The 26,312-nt window shown below is 39.5% G+C and overlaps 1 protein-coding gene and 1 pseudogene across 2 annotated transcripts in view; both read left to right on the top strand.

Annotated features, from left to right (window-relative positions):
• The window catches only part of LOC124802693 (muscle-specific protein 300 kDa), a 601,574-nt gene that overhangs the window by 552,742 nt on the left and 22,520 nt on the right, over nucleotides 1-26,312 (top strand). For both annotated transcript variants that reach the window (XM_047263634.1, XM_047263633.1), the window contains one exon: nucleotides 2,933-3,218. In XM_047263634.1, the coding sequence (XP_047119590.1) occupies nucleotides 2,933-3,218 (286 nt within the window). The remainder of the gene's footprint in view (nucleotides 1-2,932; nucleotides 3,219-26,312) is intronic.
• Nucleotides 8,025-8,142, top strand: LOC124803718 (annotated as a pseudogene).

The raw sequence follows: 26,312 nt of genomic DNA, 5'->3' as shown, positions 1-26,312 counted from the left end.
AGTGCTAACATCTCACCATTGAATTAATGTGTTGTTTGCATTTAGAGTGTCTTGATAACCATGCTGAGCACACAGTGTTATTCTTTTAACTTTGTACAGTTGCAGAGACCACCAATGCTTTTAACAATGCAAAATACTTGCTCACACAGATAGTTAACAATGTAGGAAAAGCTAGATTGCTACTTACCAGACAGCCACTATTCATAAACACAAGCAAGCACAACTCACACACACAACACTGCGAACTCTGCCATTTTTGTCCATAATATGTAAATTGTTGTTATTAGAGCAAGAAGGCCATCACTAGGCTATTTTAGACAGTTCATTCACATTCTTGGAGTTCTGACTTCCAGTTTCTGCCAATATGCCTCCAAGTAACCATGTAATTGACTCAAGTGGAACATCTTAAAGAGTATTGTAGACATGAACAACAATCTAACTTATAATAATGATGATAATAATAATTCTGAAACCATTTTTAAAAGAAGAGGCAATAGCTGCAGATTTTTAATCTCAAATAAATCATAAACTGAGGTTTTACAGTATTGATGGTGTAGCCAACCAGTGTATAACATCCAATCCAACCAAAAGGAAGCAGGAAGTTGTACTTGGTAATTAACCAATGGTATAATCAGAGGAGATTATTTGGACTGGAAAGAAATAATGAATGGGGTTCCCCAACACTCAATCTTGGGTCCACTATTTTTCCTCATATGTGTAAATGATCTTTCATCTAATATACAACAAGCAGAATTAGTTATTTCCGAAGATGACACCAATATTTTAATCAATTCAAGCATACATACAGGAAGAGAAGAAATGGTATAAATTGTTGTTAAAAGTACCAATGACTGGTTTTCCGCAAGTGGTGTCACTCAGTTTTAAAAGCACACAAAATGTTCTGTTCTGCATATCTGGAGGTATAGAGGTATTACAACAATGATAAATGTAGCACATGCGTAGTAAATTATAAATAGGTTGAAAACTTCAAAGTTCTAAGGTGACCATATTGATGAGCATTTTAAATAGAAAAAACACAATTTACTACCCCTAAAACAAATTAGTTCAACCTCATTTACATTTCAAATCGTTGCAAATCTTGAGGGGAGGGAAATGGTAAGTTGACATATAATAATGTCATATGGAATAATGTTCTGGAGTAATTCAACTTTAAGAAAGAAAGTGTCCATTCCTCAAAAACATGCTGTAAGAATAAGATGTGGTGCTCACCCATGATCATCATGTAGACATCTATTTACTGGGTTAGGCATTGTGATTACTGCTTCACATTATATTCCTTCATTAAATTTTTGTAAATAATCCACTGCATTTCAAAAAGAACAATTGTGTACATAATTACAATACCAGAAGAAGAAAAAAATGACATTCACTACACCACATGAAGGTGCTCTTTATCAGAAAAAGGGATGTACAATGCTGAAATCAAAATTTTTGATCAGGTACCCAGTGAAATAATATGTCTTGACAGTCAGCAAATTAAAATTTGAAAACTGAAAGTTCCTCCATGACATTTCTGAAATCATGTCTGAGTCTCATGTAGCCATATTTACAAAATGATTTGTGGTGTGGATATACAATGACTAACATTATTACGATTCATTATGCAAATGATCCATGAAACCTGCTAACAATAGGAACACTTAATGAAATGAAATATACAGGCATACTCAACCAAAAAAAACCATGTATTGTATACCAGCCGTCAACATGGTGATTTGTCATCAGTTACATACAAATTGTGTAATCTATAGTAAGAGATACAGTTAGTTGCAAAATGAGTATTCCAACTTTCACGTGCCTGATCAAAACGCCTAGTAAAAGATCACAAGTAGTAGTCCTAACAAATCAAAAACTAAGAAAGTACTGCATCAGTCACATCGTTTCATTTTCTGTTACTTATGATGTAACTCGTACACTCTCTCTTTCTGGTAAACACACACTCTTTCTTCAGTGCTTCATCATTATAACTAAAGTAGTGATAATTAGCAGTAAAACTTGATTCTTTTTATGTTCTCATGTATGCTGTGTCTTCCTTGAACAGTAATATTTTATGGTAGCTGTAGTAACTATTCGTGGTATAACTGAGATAGTGAAATGATTGGAAAATGTAGTAATAAAGTTCGTCTACTGTATTTTCAATGCTGTTGCTACATGTGTGTTCATATAATAGTGTAAAAATACAGAATTTAATTCAATGTCACATCATGTACAACAGAAATCAACCCCTCTTCCTCTTCGAGTAACTACTGCAACCTACATCCTTCTGAATCTGCTTAGTGTTTTCATCTCTTGCTCTCTCTCTCTATGATTTTTACCCTCCCTTCCCTCCAATACTAAGTTTGTGATTCCTTGACGTCTCAGAACATATCCAACCAACCAATCCCTTCTTCTAGTCAAGTTGTGCCACAAATTCCTCTTCTTCCCAATTGTGTTCAGTACCGCCTCATTAGTTACTTGATCTACCCATCTAATCTTCGGCATTCTTCTGTAGCACCACATTTCTAAAGCTTCTATTCTCTTCTTGTCTTAACTAGTTATCGTCCATGTTTCACTTCCATACATGGCTACACTCCATACAAATACTTTCAGAGAAGACTTCCTAACACTTAAAATCTATACTCGATGTTAACAAATTTCTCTTTTTCAGAAACGCTTTCCTTGCCATAGTCAGTCTACATTTGATAACCTCCCTACTTCAACAGTCATCAGTTATTTTACTTCCAAAATAGCAAAATTCGTTTACTACTTTAAGTGTCTCATTTCCAAAAGACAGTAGACTGCCTTTATTATTACATTTTCCAGTACTATTGTGAGCAAAAATGACTACATAGTCTGCAAATTAGTCTTTTATGCTGTTTACTTTGTTTCCATCCATCACATTTGTTGTGACAAAAGAATCCTGTTTACATAGGCAACAACTGCATGCAATACCTGCTTCACGTCTGCGCCTATCTCTCTCACCACAAGGTGTAGAAAGACAGATGTCAGCACTACAAGATACACATGCAGCTTTGGAGCAGCAGCAAGGTCAGCTACTGCAGATGTTACGTGCCCGCTTTGCATTGTGGCAGAACTTTGAGAGGCGGCTTGAAACAGTCAGACAACAAGTTGCAGAAGCTGGGTACATGATGGAACTGCTGACTGTCCAAGGAAGTGTTGATCTCGACAGGCTGGTCAAAGCTACTGAGAGGTTGCAGGTATGTGATCTTCAAATTATCAGTCATTCTTTCTGTATTGCTTCATTCTTTCTGTATTGCTATTAAAAGGGATTCCTATTTGTGTTTTCTTATTCAAATCATTATTAAAGGCTGCCTGTCATTTTGATTATTCCTGTTCGGTAACAGCTGTAAGCCAAATTTTCTTTCCTGTGAGAAAGTAATATATAAATGCTCAGTTTTTATTGCTTCACTTGTATGGAATAGGATTAATTGTATGATACAGTTGATGTAATAACATATTATAATCACAAACAACAGTATGAGCTTGTTTGGTAGATGTTAGATTATTGCTACCTGTTGGAAAATTAGGGTTTTGTTATTATATACAGGGTAATTCAGCTGTTTTCAATACTTATTTAAAGCTCAACAATGCCAAAGTTTTGCAGAATATTATAATGGTATATCATATCAGCTGTGTCATTAAAGAGTTTCTAGCAAACAGCACAAAGAATGTCATTCTCAACAGAGAGGTATCTTCAAACATTAAAGTACCTATGAGTGTATCTCAAAGGATTTTGGTAGGACCATTTATTTTCTTAATATAGTCAAATGACTTAGTATAAACTCACAAGTTCCATATTGCTTTTTATGGTTGATGCTGTTGTATAAAGAGAAGTTCCAACTTTAGAAATTAGAGCGAAATGCAGGAAGACCAGAAGAGGATCAATGCTTAGTGTAAACATTGGCTATTTTGACCCTCAACATAAATAAATGTGCATTTTGTGCATAAGTATGCAAAAACATTATTATATCATCACGCACATGCAGAACAATCACTGGAAACAGTTATATCGATAAAATATGTTGGAGTACATGTATGGAGCAATTTAAAGTGGAATGACCACGTAAAGCTTATTGCAGATAATAGATATGCCACAATGAGATTCATTGGGGGAATCTTCTGCACATGTAGTCCACCCGCAAAGGAGGTAAGTTGACCAGTACTTTATTACTGCTCGGAAGTATGGGATCTGTACGAGATAGAAGTGATAGAGGAAACAGAGAAGACCCAAAGAATAGAATCATGTTTCTTTACAGGTTCCTTTAGTTAGGCCCGAAAGCTTCATGGAGAAGATAGGCCAACTTCAGTGGCAGACTCTGTAAGTGAGGCGTTCTAAATCACAGTGTGGTTTACTGCGAAAGTCCCCATGCACCCCATGTTCTTGTGTGGGGCTGGTGGCAAATCTCCATTGTTTAGGTGATACCTTTGAGATGTTAAACTGAAATATTCTTTCATTTGGCAGAAAATGGAAGATGTTGGATGAAATTTCTACATACCTTGCTCATGCTAAAATAGTGACCAAAAAGTATTACCCTTGTTGTGCTTTTAACTTCGTGTAATGGACAGTTTAGACATTTTACATGTTCTGTGGATCATATTTGTGGCACCTTGTCATTATTTGGAACATTTTTGTAGCTTCACAAATAAGATATACAGTGATACCCTTCTTTTACATTTTTCAAGGGAAATAACGTTTTAAGGTGTAAAAGTTAGTGTAGGATATCCCCTTGGCTTTTCGCACTTTATGTGTGATATATGTACATAACAGGCACCAAAAGACTTGTCAGGTACTTGTTTATTATCTAATAAATGTTTAGTATCCAACAAAAGCGCTGATTTAACTGAAATTGATAACTTTCTGAGAAGTAGGAACGTTTGACTCAATTTCATGCATTATAGTCAATGGTTTTGAAAGCCTGCAGCTGTCATTTGTTATTTAAATACTGAAATACTGCACTAATTATGTATTTTTTCATGATTAACACAATGCATTTCGAGACTTTTTGTCTCATTGTCAAGGGCAAATATGTTATAAGTATTTTGTTTTGTGTTTGCATGTGTTGTTCTGCATCTCTCCTGTAGTCGTCTTTTTGAGGTTATCAGGTATTGTGCCTCCTCAGTTATGTAGAAAACCACACGCTCGCAAACTATCATTCCCATTGTTTGTGGAAGGAAAAAAAAAATGCTGAATGAGGATATTTGCAAATTACAGTCATGTAAGCTGACAAACTATGTGACCAGTATGTTTTATCTGAGTATGAAGTTAAAATCAAGTTTGAGTTTGGTTCTTACAGACATGAATTGACAAAAGCTGGTTGGTGTACAACATATAGCTGGCTGGAGATATGGAAGATAGAAGTAAGTAGGCGTGATTGTTACCAACCAAGTTTATCTCTTCGAGTTCAGTTCTCACGAGAGATGTGCTGTTAGTAATCTGAAACACAGAGCACAAATTGGTACCAGGCTGTCCTGTAATCTCCCCTGCTTAGTCATGGAAATGAACTGGAGTGTACATGCCAGTCAGTGTGTGAAATCAGTGCAATAAAATATATCGAAGTGGAAACATAACTGAGTGACAAAAAGTAACTGTTACCACACCGTAAATGAAATTGCCCACTTTTATTGGTGTATCGACACCGGTTGTCCAATGTGTCTACAAGAAATGATGTACCACTCGCAGTTGGGCAACATGGAATAAGAAGAGTGATCATAAAATGGAGCTGGAGACAAATTTTGTGTCTTGTCAGTGACTTTCAATTTCAAATCTGCTGCTGTCAGTGAATGCAAATCCAGCTGAACCAGTATCCAGTCAAACTTGGTGAAGGGCACTGCATCCAGACGTTTGGAGCCTGGTACCTTACAAAAGGCCATTGCTTACAGCACATCATAAAGCGGCATGTCTTTAGTGTACAAAACAACACAGAAACTAGATAGTAGCTGACTGATCTGAGGAGTCACAGCTTTGCACACTTTTTCAAATATTTGAGGTTAATGAAAACACTGCTCCCTACAAATTACACAATGGGTTTTTGTCCGAATAGGGTATCATATAGACCGGCGGGTGGTGTAGTTGTTTTGTGTTTTTTTGGGAGGGGGGGGGGGGGGATATTAATTTCTTGAGAGAACTCTGTGTAATTAAAACTTAATTAGTGATTTGAGGGGAAAACTGGAATATTTCACATACAGCTTCCGCTACCTTTATAAATGAAGTGTTGAAAAGTTCATCTCTTCAAGGCTTAGCCAGTTTGCATGTAAAAATGTGCATTGGAATGATATTTAATTGTCAGAACTGCTTCCTTTCAATCAAGTCAGGACATTATGAGCCTCTGTGTTACTGATACTGGTTCTGGGAATGCTGTTTGTATGCTCACAGAAGAGTTGAGGAAGAGTGCATGAATACCAATGTCAGGGTCTGGAACAAAATCAGTACACCAGGATCTGAATCATGAAACATGGTGAAGCTCACAGATCTCAGCTTGTATTTCAAGAATATGGGTTCTTCTACAAGTTACTGGAGAAGTGTGTTGAGCGATCTCATCGCAGTGGTCATCTAGTTAGGACCTCATTTCTAGTTCCTAACTCTGAGAGTGACAACATGAATGAGAAACTGATATTGGATTTAAGGACAGCATTAATAGACAAATGTACTGTTCATGAGACATGCTATTTTTATCATTGCTTTTCCGAGCGCTTATGCAATGTAATTTTGAAAATAAATATATTAAGAAGATATGTTATTGACTACGTCGTCTGTTTTGAATTTCAAATTAGAGGTTCTATGCATGCTTATGTTCTGCTCTGGATTGAAGACACTCCCGATATGTATTAAGCTGCTGAAATCGTGCACATTGAGCAGGTGATGGATTGCAGTCTTGCAAAGCATGATGAGAAATTGCGCCAACATGTCCTGAAGTATCAGATACACAATCATCACAAGACTTACAGAAAAGGGAACAAACTCTGCAGCCTCATTTTTCCTCATGAAATCCGCAAGAATTCAACAGTTCCGAAAATGGAGGACATAAAAATAAAGTTTGTCAGTCACAAACGAGAAGCAGAGGTGTCAGTGGTAAATTACTATAATTCTGACATTCTTAAGCTATTGAGATTGCTATTGCCATTTATATTTCAAAATCGTCTTCCAAACATGAGGAAGACATAATCATCAAAAATACTTAAATGACTGTAGAAACAGCTCTGCGAAAAGAAGGTGGGACTGTGTCGATACAGTATCCACAGTTAACGTCTATCTTCCGGAGTTCTGGGAACCAGGCTGACGCAAAAATTTTTTTGATGTTTGTTGATCAGAGTAACATTTGACATGGGTTTGAATGACACTTGACATCATATACAGCAGATGAGATGCAATTCAGACTTTACATTTCAATGTTTAACGTATAATCATACCATTTTAAAGGGTGCTAGAGGATGTTTGTGTGGTCCATTATGTAGAGCAAGCAGTCTGCTGTTGTGTGGTCTTGACATATTTGTTTTCCTTGCTTGAATGTATAAAAATGGTTCCAACAATCTTTCAGTCTCAGATATGTTTCACTGGAGAATTCGTCAAATACCAGGAAAGAGAATGTTTGTGGTGCAAGAAGTAATGTCTCCTTTACATGTAGTTCCGTCATCACTGTTCTTGCTCACTCAGCAGTACATTCATCATAGAGATGTTAAAGAAAGGGCAACATTTGGTAACTGAGAGTGTTAAAATAACAATCTTCAGTTAAGTAACCTAAATGAGACGACTCAAGCCATTGTATAAAAAACACCCCCGAAACATCACAGAACCATCTCTAGCCTGAAGAACAGCTGTTTCAGCTGATTAGCCAATGATGCTGTGGCAACACTTATTACATTGCTGTTTCTCAAATAATGAACAGTGAACATGATCATGACATTGCCTTTATAGAGCGTGCAGAATATATCTTCACTGATTGACCACCTGCACAGAACTCACAATGACCATTATTGGAGAATACAATCGAGCTATGAAAAAAATGGGCAACGACCTTGCCGCAGTGGATACACCGGTTCCCGTGAGATCACCGAAGTTAAGCGCTGTCGGGCTGGGCCAGCACTTGGATGGGTGACTATCCAGGCCTCCATGCGCTGTTGCCATTTTTCGGAGTACACTCAGCCTCCTGATGCCAATTGAGGAGCTACTCGACCAAATAGTAGCGGCTTTGGTCAAGAATACCATCATAACAACTGGGAAAGCGGTGTGCTGGCCCCACATCCCTCCTATCCGCATCCTCCACTGAGGATGACATGGGGGTCAGATGGTCCCAATAGGCCACTCATGGTCTGAAGACAGAGTGCTTTGAGTGCTCTGAAAAAAATGTCCATAATGCAACATCTTCAATCAACAGCAGAGAGTGCACACTAACTGACAAATGCAACTACAATTGAGCTTCCTGGCAGACCGTATTGGACTGTATGCCCATATCAGAAACACAGGTTACATAGTTGTGGAAATAAACAACTGAATTTCCCAGAATGTGGTATCCTGTGCTCTGAACACACACTGACATTCACATTCAGCTGCATGTGACTTAAAAATATGTATCCGAAACACAAACTCATGTAATTGTGGAAATAAAACCATCAAACAAATGTAGTTTCCCAAAAATTGAAAGATATTTACTGATTACATAACATGGTAGAACCAAAGACGAAATTGAATTTGATAAACGTCATCATGACATTACTTGTAAGAAGATTGGTGGGGGCACAACGAAATATAAATAAGTGTGACTTTATGCAGAACATAAGTTGTGCTCTTAGACCACAGGCTCCTGCCCAACCACAACTCAGAAATCATTACAGATTCCAGAAGGGGGGGGGGGGGTTGGTTGTATATCAAAGTTATTGCCTTTTTTTGTATGAAATACTCTTCCAACAAATCCCACTTTGCTTACTTATTTTCCTTAAGAGGGGCAACAACTGTGATGATTTGCAACTAGTTCATGGATTATCAAGAAGAGGTGCTACCACATCTATTGTTTATTTTTACCATCTTCCTTTCCATCTGAACTAACACTGAGATATAGCCATCAATGTTTATCATTGGCTGGTTGTTTGGTTCCCAAAATAATGCCTGGCGAAGTGCAGGACAGCTGACGTGAAGATATGTGTGGTTAAGATGCTTCACACCTTTCCAGTGTCAGATCTGTAATTCTGTTAATATTCATTTGTTTCATTAGAAATGTATATTTCATTAAAAAAACTGTGGGACCACTAACGTTTGTAGTGCAGTATGAATCAGTTCATGGGCCTATTTTCTCCCATGTGTAAAGTAGTGTGCACCATAGTTTGTTAGCTGAGAGATGAGCTCACGAGTATTAATGAAAACTTGGTAGGAGGGTGGATTTAAATTTCAAACAGCATAATTATGAAGCAGTAAAATCTTTTTAATGGATGTGTTGCTCATAGAGATGCTGCAAAATTTCATATAGGCTTCACTACACTAGTTGTAGTAGTCAACATTGTAAATCACATTTAATTTCTATGAGACATGTACTTGTATGTTCCAATAAGCAATTATAAACCACTCTACTGGTGCAGTGAGCATCACAGTTTTAAGGGAGATGACCAGTGCCAGGATATAATGCAGATTAAGTATCATTAAATTTGAGCTGCACAACTATATTACATTTTCTGGAAATGAGTGACAATGGATAAAACTGGCTTACATTGCTTGCTTTTTATGTTACTCAGTATAATATTTTGGGGTAACTGCACAAACTGAGAGAAAGTTTTTTTTTTAACTGCAGAAGCTCATAATAACACTTGTTTGTAGTAAATTCAAGAACAGTATGCAAAAATCTATTCATAGAATTGGACATACTAACTACTGCTTCTCATTATTATGTAAAAGCCTATACGAATCACATTTCATGTTGGTTGTCCTCTGTTTTCAATTGCAGTCAACTGAGCAGTTTGTCAGGACTGGCTCTTTCAGAGTGTTGTTATGTTGTGTGAGTCAATTGAGAAATAAGTAATGTAGCAAGTGTTTTTAATCACAGACATCTCTATAATCCATTTTAGTGAGTCCCTGTTACCTCTGTGTGTTATTTATACTGTAGCTGCTAATCAGTACGAGGTGAGTGTATCCGTGGATTGCCAGTAGTTACCAAGGAACAAGTGAATGTACTCTCTCACCCTTCTAGGTTGTGTCATTCTTTCTCCACTCTCTACATTCCCTTAAGCCAGACTGCCTTCATTCCGTAGAAGCACAAACAGAAATAAGACTATATCTCAACAATAGTATTGATTATTATACAAAAGGTTTTTGAGATCGGTCAGTCAGGGAATTGGAACTATTAGCAGTACTTTGTGTAATTAATATTTATAACCGTAATCACTGAAGAAGTATACAGGATAAACCTGCAGTCAATAAGATATCTGGAAGTATTAAATTCTGTAATGCAGATGATTAAGGAAAGAGAAAATTGTTCTGCCCATTGAGGCAAGCATAAATGATTTCTAATATTACAGTGCCTCATTGTCAATTGGAGACCCTTGACATTCTTGCACTTTTATTGATATTACAAAAGGATAAGTATTCAGACACCATATTAGTGAACATTAATATGGGGTGCTCCATAGGGTTCAAGTCAGAACTGTAGACAGACCAGTCCATTTCAGAACAGTTATTCTCCACAAACCATTTCTTCCCAGATTGTGCTTTATGACAATGCGCATTTTTGTGCTGATACAGTCATTGTCTCCAAACTGTTCCTCTACTGTACACAGTACATAATGTTGTAAAACGTGTTCCTATCTTTCCACATGAGCATTTTGTTAAGTGCAGTAAAGGGACCACACCCTAATCACAAAAAATGTCACCGTACCATAAGGCCGCCTACTTTGTACTTCACTGTGAGCACTACACATGATGGAGGAAGCAACATTCTCCAGACATTCGCCAAACTCAAACCCTTCCATCGGATTGCCATAGAGTATAGTGTGACTCATCATTACAAATCACTTGTTTTCACTCTGGTAACATCACTATTTATACTACCTCAAGTGTCAACTAGCATTGACTACAAAAATGTATCTTTTATAAGGAGTTGCTCGACTAATGTACCCCATTTCTCTTAACTGCCTAAGCACAATCATTGTGCTAGCTGGACTGTTGGTAGCACTTTGAAACTGATGAGTAATCCCTTTCTCCAGTCTCGTGTTTTTTACAACTACCTCCACTACTGCCCCTGTCCATCAGAACATGAGGTTTGTCTGGTCATGGGTTAGCTGTGGTTGTTACTTTGCATTTCCACTTCACAGAATCATCACTTATCAGTAACTTGGACAGTTTTAAAATAATTGGAATATCCCTGATGGGTTTGTTACTCAGGTGATGTCCAATGACTAGTCCATGATTCACTGCCCTGTTACGCATCTCTATTAACAACACAATACTGCCCACCTTTTATACTGGCAAGTCTGCCGCTCATGATACCAAGTGGACATTTCCACATTCCATAGGGGTGGCTCGGTATTTTTGATTAGATAGTGCATTTAATGGGGCAGTCGTCTTTGAAAACATGAAAACTAGATGATTTTTGTGACTTTCTTTCTACCAAGTAAAACAAAATGCTGTATTTGATGATATACTTTTATTCTTTACACTTTTGTGTTTAACCCTTTCGTGGGTCATGGGGGATATACCTCCCACTAAATGTATTTCCTTACAGTGTTTAAGGCAATATGTGTTACCACTTCTGTAAGCTCCTGGCATCCAGTGACACCATGTATAGTTTCTGTGTGTCATGAAATATAGCCTTCAGGATTGTGGGAAATATATATCCCACCAAACAATGGTGTTTTAGTCGTTCTTGGAAAGTACGTTTGCCACCAAAGTAGTTGCTGGAATGGACTTTGGAAATATGCTTACCACAAAATTAATCTGTCATTTGTGGCCCTTGGGAAGCATACATCCCTCCAACTTAGGGTATCACAAAGATTTTGGGAATATGTCCTACCACCTCCGCCTATGCATGACATCTTGTGCTACTACACTGTGCAGGGTTTGTGAAAGCTGCTACAACAATCAGTTTCTGTTTGTCATGGGATAACTACTGTTGTCAGGATACTATGCTTCACTTCTGCAATATACATTACTATGATCTGTATCAGCTCATACCTTTATTGTGTGATAAAGTTTCTGGGGTTGTTTTCACATTGTGGTAAGTAAACTTTTTAACTAAAGTAAAAGAAAACAAAAATTTAATACAGAAAACACTGTTCATTATCTCTTTGCGTGCAATGGCAACACATAACAGCACACAAAAGGAAAGAGGGAAATTCATTTACCACTATAGTTTTAATTGCTCACAAAGTTGCTGTGGTGATCTATGTACCACCATAGTTTTTGGTCCTAAATCACAAAAATAAAATTATTGAAAAATATAGTCAGTTGATCACAAGTCTAATAGGATAGAAAAAAAATTATTTTCACTGAGTTGCTACAAAAAAAAAAATGCGCCCACGAAATGGTTAATAATTTGGTTTTATGTCCATATTTGGATGCTCCCTGTAACTGCTGCACCAGGTGGAAGACTCATTGCAGCTGGAACATTGGTCATCAGCAGCAATTCCCGAAGCCCTCCTGTTGGACCTACAACAAAATACAAAATAATTTTTATGAGTCATTTTCAATTTATTTTCTATCAGTAGACATAGGATAATTGAAAAATATTATGTTTGTACAAAATTTAGAATGCCAGTATCAAAATCGAAACAAAATTGCTTGTACCGTTCTCTTGTTACATTTCCTGCCAATTTGAAAAATACAGTTTCAAGCCAAATGCATTTAAAGTTTAGGGTCACATCTTTTGTAGTTAAATATACCCCTAATCAGCAATTCCTGTACCATACAGCAGTCCTTCCAGATCCAGGAGGAGGTCCCCCTCTACCTTCTTCGTGGCTATGATGGTCCTGCTGGCCTCTTTGGCAGCTTGTGTCATCCATTGCTGTGCTTGCCTATACGTTTTTCATCTGATTTTGTACAGAAGTTGTAACAGGCTGGTTCAATCTCAAGTTCGAGCATGTTCGTAATTTCCATGCTTGTTAGGCCATCATTGAAGTTAAATGAAGACTCTTCCCCCCCTACCCACCCACCCACCCCACCCCCGCCACAGTGAATTGTTTTCAGAGTCACTTTTTCACAAATCACCTTGCTTTTTCCAAATCCGTGAGTACTACTATCAAGTCCTTTCTTTTTCCCAATATTTCTCCATTAACTGACGGGGGGAGAAAATGAGATCTATTGTTCTCCTATTGCTTCTGAAACCATGCTGTTGTTCCTCTAATTGGTGTTCTAGAATTTTCCACAATCCTTTTTCTATGACCTTTTCCATTATTTTAAAGCAGTGTGATTCCTCGGTAGTTGGTTCATTTCTTTCTACTACCTTTCTTGAACAATGGTACTATAATTCCTTTTTTCCATTCATCCGGCACTTTCTTTTCTTTCCATATTGCCCCCAGCAGCTGGTGTAACCATTGTATTCCATGGATTCCTGCAGCTTCAATCATATCCGCTATCAGCTAATCTACTCCAGCCGCCTTTCCATTTTTCATCTGTTTCAGGGAATTCTCAGTTTCTAACCAAGAGATTGGATCCTGTTCTTCCTCTAATTCAATGACTTATGTATCATTTTCTTGTGCACCTTCCCCATTCAGTAAGATTTCAAAATAATTCTTCATCTGTTCTCTGATACTTCCATGGCCCTGATAATATCCGCATCCTCTATTTCAATCACTTTTATGTCTTTTCTATCAGACCATTTACTTTTTAATAACCCATATAGCAGTTTTTGGTTCCATTTGCTATCCTGCTGTATTTTCTGTGTGAATATTTCCCAACTCTTCTCATTTTCTTCTTTCACAATTCTCTTTGCTTGGAGTTTCTTTTGTTGGTATTCCTTCTCCCGTCTTGTCACCTTGTGTTCATCTTTTGTTACCAGCTCCTGGTTCTGATTTCTTTTTTCAAACTCCATGTTTTTCTTTGGCATATTATGTTTTTTAATTGCATCTTTTACTCTGTCGTTCCACCAACTGATTTCTTTATCTTTCACTTTACCCTTTGTTTTGCCACATATCTACAAAGCACTGTTAAGTATTGATGTTTTATATAGGTTCCACTCTTCCTCTACACTACCCCTTTCAGTTTTTGGCAATTTTGTGCTACTAGAATTTGGAAACTTTTCTTATTTTCTTCTTCTTTCAGCTTCCACTCCTTAATTTTTAGCATTCTTTGTATAGCATTCAAACTTTTCATCTTATAATTTAGATCAGCTACTAGTAACCTGTGGTCGCTATCCAAGTGCTCACTTGGTATGACTTTAATGTCCCTTACTTTTCCTCCAATTAATTTGTTCGTTAATATATAGTCTATAACTGTCTTAGATTTGCCATCCCAGCCATATCTAGCAATCTTATGGCTATCTTGTTTCTTGAAGAATGTATTCTTCACTAAAAGATGATTCCTTACGTACAGATTTAGAATTTCTTCACCATCAACATTTTGTCTTCCGAATCCAAAAGGGCCCATCACCACCTCATATCCATTTCTATCTGTGCCGATCTGACAAGGGAACCTCCCCATCGCACCCCCCTCAGATTTAGTTGTAAGTTGGCATGTTGGATAGGCCTTGAAAAACGGAACACAGATCAATCGAGAAAACAGGAAGTAGTTTTGTGGAACTATGAAAAAAATAGGCAAAATATGCAAACTGAGTAGTCCATGCGCAACATAGGCAACATCAAGGACATTGTGAGCTACGGAGCGCCGTGGTTAGCGTGGGCGGCTGCGGAACGAGAGGTCCTTGGTTCAAGTCTTTCCTCGAGTGAAAAGTTTACTTTTTTTTATCTTTGCAAAGTTATGATCTGTCCGTTCGTTCATTGATGTCTCTATTCACTGTAATAAGTTTAGTGTCTGTGTTTTGCGACCACACCACAAAACCGTGCAATTAGTAGACGAATGGACATGCCTCTCCAATGGGAACTGAAAACATTTGATCGCAAGGTCATAGGTCAATCGATTTCTCCACAGGAAAACATGTCTGATATATTCTATACGACACTGGTGACGGCATGTGCGTCACATGACAGGAATATGTTGTTGACCCGCCTAACTTATACACTTGGCGAATGGGTAAAAAGATTCTTCTACCTTGCCCGATTTAGGTTTTCTTGTGGATGTGATAATCACTCCCAAAAATGTGATGAAAACATAAGAGTTTGTCACATAAACTGAAAATAAAAAATTAAACTTTTCACTCGATGGAAGATTTGAACCAAGGACCTTTCATTCCACAGCTGCTCACGTTATCACGAGACCACGGCGCTCCTGCCTTCGGAGTGTCCTTGACGTCCCATGAACTACTCAGTTTGTATATTTTGCTTATTTTTTCACAGTTCCACACAACTTCTCCCTGTTTTCTCAATTGATCTGTTTTCAGTTTTTCAAGGCCTATCCACTGTGCCAACTTATAACTAAATCTGAGGGGGTTGCGATGGGTAGGTTCCCTTGTGAGCATTCAGGTCCCCAATTATCATAATGTTATTTTCTCTTACCTGGCCTTGCAGTTCTTCAAGGAATTTCATAATGTATGTATCAATGTAATCAGGAAATACTACAGAATTTAATAAAGTCATTAAAAAATTCGATTTTTCGCCATTTGTAAGTACCCAGTATCATTAAGAGGACTAGGCTGTGTTGGCACTTATCCCTTTTATGTTCACCCCGTATGACACAAACACCACACTTTACGTAGTCATCTACATTCAACAGATATAGTTGATGCACAGCTCTCAACTTCGTTAAGGGAAAGTATATGAAGGATATACACCCTTTCACTTAGACAGCTGAACGTACCCCTCAGGATCTCACAACTAACGATGGCATACGGCTTTACTACAGTTTGTACAAAGCGCGTGTCAGTTAATGGCATCTTGTTCTTGAGCAATATTTGCCCTTACCATTCCATCGCAGATTCTGTACATTCTGTCTGGATACCAACAATTCGGAAGGGACTACACTATAAGTGGTCCATATACAGGGTGTTACAAAAAGGTACGGCCAAACTTTCAGGAAACATTCCTCACACACAAATAAAGAAAAGATGTTATGTGGACATGTGTCCGGAAACGGTTAACTCCCATGGTATAGCTCACTTTAGTTTCGTCAGTATGTACTGTACTTTCTCGATTCACCGCCATGATTTCATACAGGATAGTCTACCTGTGCTGCTAGAACGTGTGCCTTTACAAGTACGACACAACATGTGGTTCATGCACGATGGAGCTCCTGCACATTTCAGTCGAAGTGTTCGTACGCTTCTCAACAACAGATTCGGTGACCAATGGATTGGTAGAGGCGGACCAATTCTGTGGCCTCCGCACTCTCCTGACCTCAACCCTCTTGACTTTCATTTATGGGGGCATTTGAAAGCTCTTGTCTACGCAACCCCGGTACCCAATGTAGAGACTCTTCGTGCTCGTATTGTGGACGGCTGTGATACAATACGCCATTCTCCACGGCTGCATCAGCGCATCAGGGATTCCATGCGACGGAGGGTGGATGCACGTATCCTCGCTAACGGAGGACATTTTGAACATTTCTTGTAACAAACTGTTTGAAGTCACGCTGGTACGTTCTGTTGCTGTGTGTTTCCATTCCATGATTAATGTGATTTGAAGAGAAGTAATAAAATGAGCTCCAACATGGAAAGCAAGCGTTTCCGGACACATGTCCACATAACATATTTTCTTTCTTTGTGTGTGAGGAATGTTTCCTGAATGTTTGGCCGTCCTTTTTGTAACACCCTGTATAATCGAGATGATAATTTATAAAAAGTGGCGCTGTGACACGAATCGCAATTTAAGTGTATTTTGTTACCAGCAGCGAACGCCCGTCACTCGTTCGTAAAGACTTCTTGGCGTCTTGGTACGGGATTGGATGCGCGGGGCGGGAGGGGAGTTGCTGTAGTCGCCAGATTAGATAAGTTCGGCGGTGACGTCAGAGCCTCCTGGTGGTGAGCTCTGCGCGGCGGGCTGCCAGTGACGCGTGCAGCGCCCGTGCCTGCTGTGGCCCTCTGTGGCTAGTTTCTTGTCGCCCGCCTCGCCGGACTGGTCCTGACTGAGGGTACGACAAGCTTTAGCTGCGGGGACGTGGTCATCGCGCGGCCGCTAACAAGCCGGGAAGAACGGATCTTGTGTCCGCGAGTTAAGACAGCATTTGCGCAGAACTAACCGGTCGTGCTTACTCAGTAGTATTAATAGCTGCAGTTACTCAACAGTCTTGTTCTAGCTCACAGTTCGCGATGTCTATATGATACGAAAAGACTGTGCAGTTGTCTTCATTGTCGCTTATCACACCTCTTAGACTGTATTTTAATATCCGAGATTCTCTGTCTTAAGTTCAGGTAGAAATGTCACTACCACATAATTTTACAGATTTATGTAAGGTAATTATTTCCCAAAGTTGAAATGTGTTACGATAATCGTGCTGTGACAAAGGAATCCATTTGTCGTCTGAATACTGTCTGGCCACTCATTGTTACGTGTAATATGTTCCTATCTGTGCCCTCAAGATCTTGCTACAGGATGCGTGAAGCACAATCGACATTTTTAAAAATATTCTTCGTCCACACAAACTGTGGACGGACAACTTGAGTTCTGTGGGCACTGAAGTTAGAATTTCATGTAGTTTGCACATTTGCAGTAAATGCAGGTCGCACTTGCACTTGGCTACAGCAGCCGTCTATCAAATATCGTTTTATTTCACATTTTTGGCACCGAAATTCGATTGCTGTATGCTCCGTTGTGTTTCGTCGATTGCGGTATGCCGAGATTTCTCTAACTATCCATTACGCAGGTTTTTCGCAGTTCGTAATTGATTTACTTCTTTGCTAGCAGCGGAGCAGCAGTTTTCTGTTGATTCCACATCTACAGTTTTTGCAGCTATTGCTGGAATGGTAGACCCCGGTAACTGAAAACGCAGATTTTGATCGTAGAGTCGAAAATGCTTGCGATGCCCGTGCAAACACTTCACCCAGTAGGTGTCTTCCTGGCGAGGAAAACTGGTTCTTCAGTTCGCGTATATCGTACCGATTTGAAAGAAACGAGGAAAATTCCTGCGTGGAGTTCAGCCTTGAGGGAAATATGCTTGTAAGCTGGTAATGTTCATACCTTCAAATAGTTGATGCAACTTTTTTATTTTTTTTTAAAAAAAAAGCTAGACGTTTCCTTATAAGTAGCTAGCAGCGAAGTATTGACGATATCATTTATTATTTTGTCCGCCCCAGTAGCTGGAAGGTCAGCGTGGCTGAGTTACAACCGAAGTGGCCAGAGTTCGATTCCCGGCCGGGTCGGAGATTTTGTCCCGTCGGAGCGTGAGTGCTGTGTTATCCCCATCATTTTATCATCGCCGACACGCAAGTCGACTAAATGGCGAGCCGCCACGCGACAGGGAGACACACATGCCTGTCATTATTCAGTGTTAATTTTTCGCAGTACTTATGTGTAAACAAATAATACCTTTTCAGTTTCCTCAGTCGACGGCATTTAAGAAAAAGGACACTTCGCCAGTTATCACAGCTCTATTCGTGTCCAGTACCAAGCCTTTCTCTAATGAGTCGATGTGTTTCGTGTTGTTCCGCGTTCACTCTGCTGCCTTGACCTCATTTTCACCAGTCGTCCCTTCTGCTCCATTTTGCCTCATGGCTAGAATGGAAATTTCAAATAATATACCAAATTTACAAAATACAATAATATTATTGCGTCTAAAGCTTAAAAGATGTCTCATTCTGGCGCCTAAATCATGATCTTCCGAATTCGTCCCTGTGTTGCTGCGAAGCAGTCGCAAGTTCTCCATTAGGTACGACACTGATAATAGCGACAAAATATTAGGCAACTTCTGCACCACTAGCATAGAGGCTCTTTTAAAATGATTCATCGTTTTTAATCCGTGAACTGCGACACGGATGTTTCCTATTGTTTTGACTAGCATACAGTACGTTTTCCCTCAGAAATATCGCGGATTTGTTCGTTCTTGCTCAATAGATGAACATTTCTAAGTGTAACTAGATATAACTTGTTTTAAAATCTGCAAGTCTTATAAGTCTGAGTAGTTTCCAAAATGCCTTCTCTATAGATTACTATGTCGTGTGGCTAGGGCCTCCCGTCGGGTAGACCGTTCGCCTGGTGCAGGTCTTTCGATTTGACGCCACTTCGGCGACTTGCGCGTCGATGGGGATGAAATGATGATGATTAGGAAAACACAACACCCAGTCCCCGAGCGGAGAAAATCTCCGACCCAGCCGGGAATCGAACCCGGGCCCTTTGGATTGACATTCTGTTGCGCTGACCACTCAGCTACCGGGGGTGGACTTCTCTATAGAACAGCTAAATACAAATTTATTTTACTGAAAGGACATCTCCAGACAAATGAGGTTGTTATAACTTCGGTGGATATTAAGCGCCCTTACGATGTTGAAACAAACACAAATAAAAGGGATTCATAAGATCCCAATAGTTCTTGGCGACGTGAAACTGTTGAAAGCGGTGACTGCAGAGGAAAAGGCAAAGCCGGATACGACGTGTGGGATATCGGAACACTGCCAACTCTGCTGCACATAGTTGCGATCTTTGCTGGTGATATATCAGTCGGAAGGTACACACGAATTACGCGGCTTAGTTTTGAGCAAGCGTTGATGAATAGAAGGTTGTCGGCGTCGTGTGGTTTCGGTTTCTAACACATCGACGGAATGATTCCATTAATGTAATGCAGATGAAGATGACTGTATTTTATTGTGTCGTAATCTCGTTAGTACTTTTGTCGTTGCCCTCGCCCTATCCCTTTCCCTCTGCTCCTAGGTATTCATAGTTACTTCCGGTAAAGTATTGTTAAGTATGTTTAAACCCGAACTCGGATAGAGATCTGTAAATGCAGAGTAGGTGAAGCTAATTTAAGCAGCCTTCAAAATGGTAAACAATCATTCTAAATCATCAGTAGTTCACATGCGAATGAGACTTTCTCGTCGATATTCACTTAGCTAAAAGATGACTAGTTGAAACGTCAAACCAGAACGAAGCTACTACTAAATTGATAACCCAGGAAGATTACGCCAGTCTGTTAGCTCAGCGACCCACAATTTAAATTTAATCTGTCCTGTATTACAGAGATCTAAATTGCTTTTCATTCTGAGCGTCCCGTTGATTGTAGGAAGTGCTTAGAACCGCTTCAGTCTGTGGCAGCACTAGGAAACGACGCATTGGCTCTCGCGAGATTTGGAGCACCGTCTGTCTATAGTTACGGCCGGGAGCCGTCACCTGTGCTCTCGTAAAAGTTGACATTGCAAGAGATTCTCGGGGAGTTGCGGATATATGTATCTCTTTGCATATAGCAACGGTCAGATGGTTTCATGCGACTTGTTTAACTCGTGTAGTGAACTTGGAAACGAATTTTATTTTCCACTAATTGCAGTAAGTATGGAAGAAGGCCGTGGTGTAATGAGCGTGACGCGCCCATTGATCGATGGCCCGAATTAATTAGAACGGCGCCAGAATGCGGTACCGAGACGGAAATGCGACGGACGAGTCCAAGGCATGGCAAAAATCTGCGCTTCTCTATTGACGCGCCTGGTTCGAGCGTCGTTCGTGAAGTTCTTTTGCCTGTAACCATGTGTCGCAGTACCTTACCGGTCTTGGAATATCAGGTGGGAAGTAGAGGATCAAAAGATGCTAGCGCAGTCTTACAATTGGAGCTTCAAAAAAATGGTTCAAATGGTTCTGAGCACTATGGGACTTTACATCTGTGGTCATCAGTCCCCTAGAACTTAGAACTACTTAAACCTAACTAACCTAAGGACATCACACACATCCATGCCCGAGGCAGGATTCGAACCTGCGACCGTAGTAGTTGCGCAGTTCCGGACTGAAGCGCCTGAACCGCTAGACCACCGCGGCCGACAATTGGAGCTTCCAGGCCGACAAATCGCGATCTATTTCAGAGCATAATTAGACCTGCCCGTACACGCACAGCCATCAAGAAGTCCAACTCCCGTCAGATTTTCCGTATTCGTGCAACACATTCCAACAATTTTACACTCCAAGAAAGATTTGCGACAAAGCGCAGAAGAAAATTCTCAAAGTTTGAACTTGACTAGTGCTTCGAGGAAATGCCTCGATTACCAGACCGTGAATATAGCTGTACCATATTGTACTTGTTTAGAGGACTTCAGCCTAGGTGAAGCTGCTCGCCACTGAAAGAATGTCCCTGACAAGCAGAAGCTGGAAAAGGAAGACAGGGTAAATTTCATACTATCCATATCTATACAGACATGTATCTAAGTGCTAAGACCTGTGTCCGTTTCGGAACGATATTAATACCTTTGATTTTTCAACTTATTTCGTAACACTTCATTAGCATCTTCTAGGGGGGTAGCGTCTAGTAATCTTACCGTATTCATTTTCTTGCTTATAAAATAGCACTTAAACGTGGGGTATCCGCATTTATTCGTTATCTGTTGTTGTTACATTTTTCACTATACTGCTTAAGAATGTTTTAGGAATGCTGCTTGCAGTGTGTTGTTATAATACTTCATTTTTTTAACATATGTACTTTACTGGTACTTGCAATAATACATCTTTCAGGAAGTACCTTTAGTACTCCCTCAGCTGTTTCTTCTATATTCATTTTACCAGTACACTCAATAGAAAGTGCAGTTTGGGAGATTTGTATTAATGTCACTTGAAGAAGCAAAGCAGCAAGTCACGTATTATCTAGCCTTATTAATGTAAAGAAGCTTTCTGGCTTTTCACCAGTCATCAGTTGGCTTAAGACATTTATATCACCATTTGAACGCTTTTATCGACTGCCTTTTATTGTGTAAGTTTTAGCTCATTTTTTTCCGTTTATATGTACATAGGATACACTTTTAGTTTCACTGATGCAGCACAACTTTCGCCATGTAGTCGGCTTACAAATTTGTGTCGGAAATTACACTCGAAGCCTTGCTATAAATAAAACTGCATTAAAAGTGGCTGGTTGCTTTTTTTTCTTTCCAAGTAATTCAGTCTCCAACTACGGAGCTCAACCGCCATTAACTTGAATGGATTAAAGGTGTCATTTATGGTTTGAAATAACCACACAGATAAGTCGGAATGTTTTTTGTAGATTTCTTTACATATGTGTAGTATGTATTTCACTTTTTTCCAACGTGTGTAAGTTGGTAGATTGTTTACTATTTGTCGTTCAGTTTACTGTTGGTGTTAAAAATTCTTTGGTCCCTTAGAGGCCATGTCTTGCTAATATTGTACTCATGATGTAGAGTTGTGCGAAAAAGAAAGTGCCAGGAATAAAATACCCTAGTTAACGGCAACAGCTGCACCGGATGGTGAACTATCCGGTGTGGTCTGCCGATAATCCGCTTCCGCCGCACGTCCGCATGTGTCGCCCCGCTACGTCCCGGCTCCCGCTGGTGTCCTAACGATGTGGCCCGCCGGGCTGCCGATACAGGCGTTTTAATATACGATTTGCAACGTATTTACGATCGTCATATTAGTAAACGATGACTGTCAGGTGAGAATGTATTTACCATCGTCACGTTAGTAAAACGACTAATTTCAGGTTAGAGGTTTGTCTTGGTAATGCACAAAGCAAGACAAAGCATGGCCCCATTCTTACACACAGTACAGCGGCTAGCACAGTACATTTGGCCGGCCGGAGTGGCCGTGCGGTTCTGGGCGATACAGTCTGGAGCCGAGCGACCGCTACTGTCGCAGGTTCGAATCCTGCTTCGGGCATGGATGTGTGTGATGTCCTTAGGTTAGTTAGGTTAATTTGGTTCTAAGTTCTAGGCGACTGACGACCTCAGAAGTTAAGTCGCATAGTGCTCAGAGCCATTTGAACCATCTGAACAGTACGTTTGTAGGGGAAGGTGGGGTAAAGTGGCGACTCTTAGGGAAATGGAATTTTCACCAAACCGTGGTTATTGACAGAAGCTTACCGCTTACATATTTTGAATCAACATAATATTATGAAGTATCACACCAAATACTTTAAGAGAAAAGGAAATAATGTATAGGAACTAAATACATTTACTTCTTTTTGCCACCTAATGTATCTCTACTTTTTCGTAGAACTTTTCTTTTATGTGTGTTACGTGGATCATTATGTTGCTTTGCGGCCACAGGAAAAGACATTCTTCACCGTCACACACCTATTTTCCATCGAAACAGGATCGCATGTTTATTGCTGTGATTTCCGAACGTATTTTCAAGACGTGTTGGTGCTCTGGTATTTAAAACTATCAAGCTGACACAGCAGACCGTTTTCTATCAGAATTTTGCACTAAGCTATACAGAACAGAAAAGATTTCAATTAATTGAAAATCATCACAGAGGGATAGAATAACGGATGATAGCTTTGTATATAAAATGATTTACAAGTCACTGTGTAGTATTATGTGTGATATATACAAGTAGCAAACTATTGTGTGGTAAATATATTATAAATAAACTTCTCGGAAAAGTGGCCACCTGGGCCGACTTTCTGATGAATAGTGTGGTTTATTTTTTCGCGGTCGGATGCCATGTCGGCATTAAGGTTCACAGATGAAACTATAACACCGAAAGAAACAGCAAAGACCTACATTTTTTAGCCAAAAGATTTTATTTTAACACTGATGCGTGTAAATGAAGTACGAAGAATGATATAAATGTTCCTGTATCAGACGGCAGGAAACCAGAAAATTTGTTACTAAAAATAACGGAAAAAGTTCCCTTACAAACTATCAAACAACTAACATACAAACTGTCCAATTTACGCTATATTCCCCTACTTGTAGCACCATACGTCTACAGGGGAGACTGGAGTCGGCTGCCTCACATTGGTTTGCGAAAGTAGCTGGACAGTGCGAAGACGTCTGTTTTCGCCATTCCATTTATTAATTGTACCCTCCCACAGTAATACCACACTCCAGGCCAAACAACTTATGTGCAGTGGCGAATTCAACACGTCTTGAAGGTCGACGGAAGATGTCGCAAATAACCACCACAATGAGAATCTAGTATTGCCTCTACTTGTGTAGTATCAACCCATTAGACCACTTGGACCTGCTTAAAGTTAAATACATTGCTCGCATATGTGAATTCTGAAATAATTTTCATGCTGCATTAATTGATAAAAAAAAAAGAAACTGTTTAAGTAATTTTACCGGGCATCATGAAAATAGAACTGCAGCAATTTTAATGTCACACACTTTATTTGCTAACTGAAGTTCTGCCGTGTAGTTCTCTTTTCGTGTAAGCTCACTTCACAATACGAATTACTTAGCTGCTTCAGTTTGCTAATGTCATCCACCCACCTTCAAGACTTTCGGCGTTTTCTTATCCAGCGACGAACTTCCTTGAACCATACGCCCTCATTCTCCTGGATATGTGTCCTGACCAACTCCATTTGATTTTCATTACACTCTTCATTATTACGTCTTCTAGCTCAGTCTATTCCATAATCCATTAGCTTCTTTTCCCGTTTCTCCAAGTGACTCCTTTTGCTCGCTGAGCTTCCACCAGTTTTCGAATTGTTTCCGCATTAAAAGGTCATTCCTCACCGCCGTAAATCAAAAGCTGATAACAAAATTTCCGTGTGGCTCAACTGCATGGTACATTTCTTCCAGCTGGACGCACTAGGCGTTTTGTGTGTCGCTAACCTACCCAGCAATTCTCCTAACAAGGGAACCTCCCGATCGCACCCCCCTCAGATTTAGTTATAAGTTGGCACAGTGGATAGGCCTTGATAAACTGAACACGGATCAATTGAGAAAACAGGAAGAAGTTATGTGGAACTGTGAAAAAATAAGCAAAATATACAAACTGAGTAGTCCATGGGCCACATAGGCAACATCATGACAATGTGAGCTCAGGAGCGCCGTGGTCCCGTGGTAGCGTGAGCAGCTGCAGAGCAAGAGGTCTTTGGTTCAAGTCTTCCCTCGAATGAAAATTTTACTTTCTTTATTTTTGCATAGTTATTATCTGTCCGTTCGTTCATTGACGTCTCTGTTCACTGTAATAAGTTTAGTGTCTGTGTTTTGCGACCGCATCGCAAAACCGTGCGATTAGTAGACGAAAGGACGTGCCTCTCCAATGGGAACCGAAAACATTTGATCGCAAGGTCATAAGTCAACCGATTCCTCCACAGGAAAACACATCTGATATATTCTATACGACACTAGTGACGGCATGTGCGTCACATGACAGGCATATGTTGTCGACCCACCTAACTTGTACACTTGGCGAATGGGTAAAAAGATTCTTCTACCTTGCCCGATTTAGGTTTTCTTGTGGATGTGATAATCACTCCCAAAAAAGTGATGAAAACATAAGAGTTTATCACATAAACTGAAAATAAAAAATTAAACTTTTCACTCGATAGTAGATTTGAACCAAGGACCTCTCGTTCCGCAGCTGCCCACTTACCACGAGACCACAGCGCTCCTGCGTTCGCAGTGTGCTTGATGTTGAATATCTTCCGATGGACTACTCAGTTTGTATATTTTGCTTATTTTTTCACAGTTCCACACAACTTCTTCCTGTTTTCTCAATTGATCTGTGTTCAGTTTTTCAAGGCCTATCCACTGTGCCAACTTATAATTAAATCTGAGGGGGGTGCGATGGGGAGATTCCCTTGTAAGAAGAGGGGACCTGCAATTTAAGGTGCGATCCGAAACAGGTGTCGTTCCTGGATAATCTTCACAGCATTTACAGATGAAGGCTACATTAAAGACAGACTGAAATATTCCTTTGTCCGACCGAGATTCGATCCCATTACATTTAGGTTTCCAGGTAATCGCTTTAGTGCTGGACCCCCAAACTCGACAGTCAAAACTGATGGTACGTGCTGGCTGTAAGCTTTCCGTTTGAGACACGTAGGAGGCTTAGGTTTTGAAACACTAAACAGTTTACTTGATTCCTCTTTCAATTCCTGACTTCTCTGTGATGTAGTGTAATGGATGCCGTAGCGTTGACATAATTATGGTTTTGAATATAGTAAGAAGAGGTTGAATGAAAGCTTTGTTTCTCAGGGCTTGTTATTACTATTTTTTATGAAACAAAGTCAAAAATATTCTCAAAGCCAATAAATTCCAGACGAAATAGTTACTCATATACGTTCTTCAACCGTATAGCACTATTTTCGACTTGCAAATGGTTCATTCTGCTATATAAGCTTCCAAAGGTCTCGTATTCATTTGCTTGATTAAAAGTCTTAAGTTTTTTGT

Source organism: Schistocerca piceifrons, chromosome 6 (genome assembly GCF_021461385.2).
Source record: "Schistocerca piceifrons isolate TAMUIC-IGC-003096 chromosome 6, iqSchPice1.1, whole genome shotgun sequence".
Classification (NCBI taxonomy): domain Eukaryota; kingdom Metazoa; phylum Arthropoda; class Insecta; order Orthoptera; family Acrididae; genus Schistocerca; species Schistocerca piceifrons.
The sequence above is the reverse complement of the archived record's forward strand: the minus strand, read 5'-3'. Positions and strand labels throughout refer to the sequence as shown.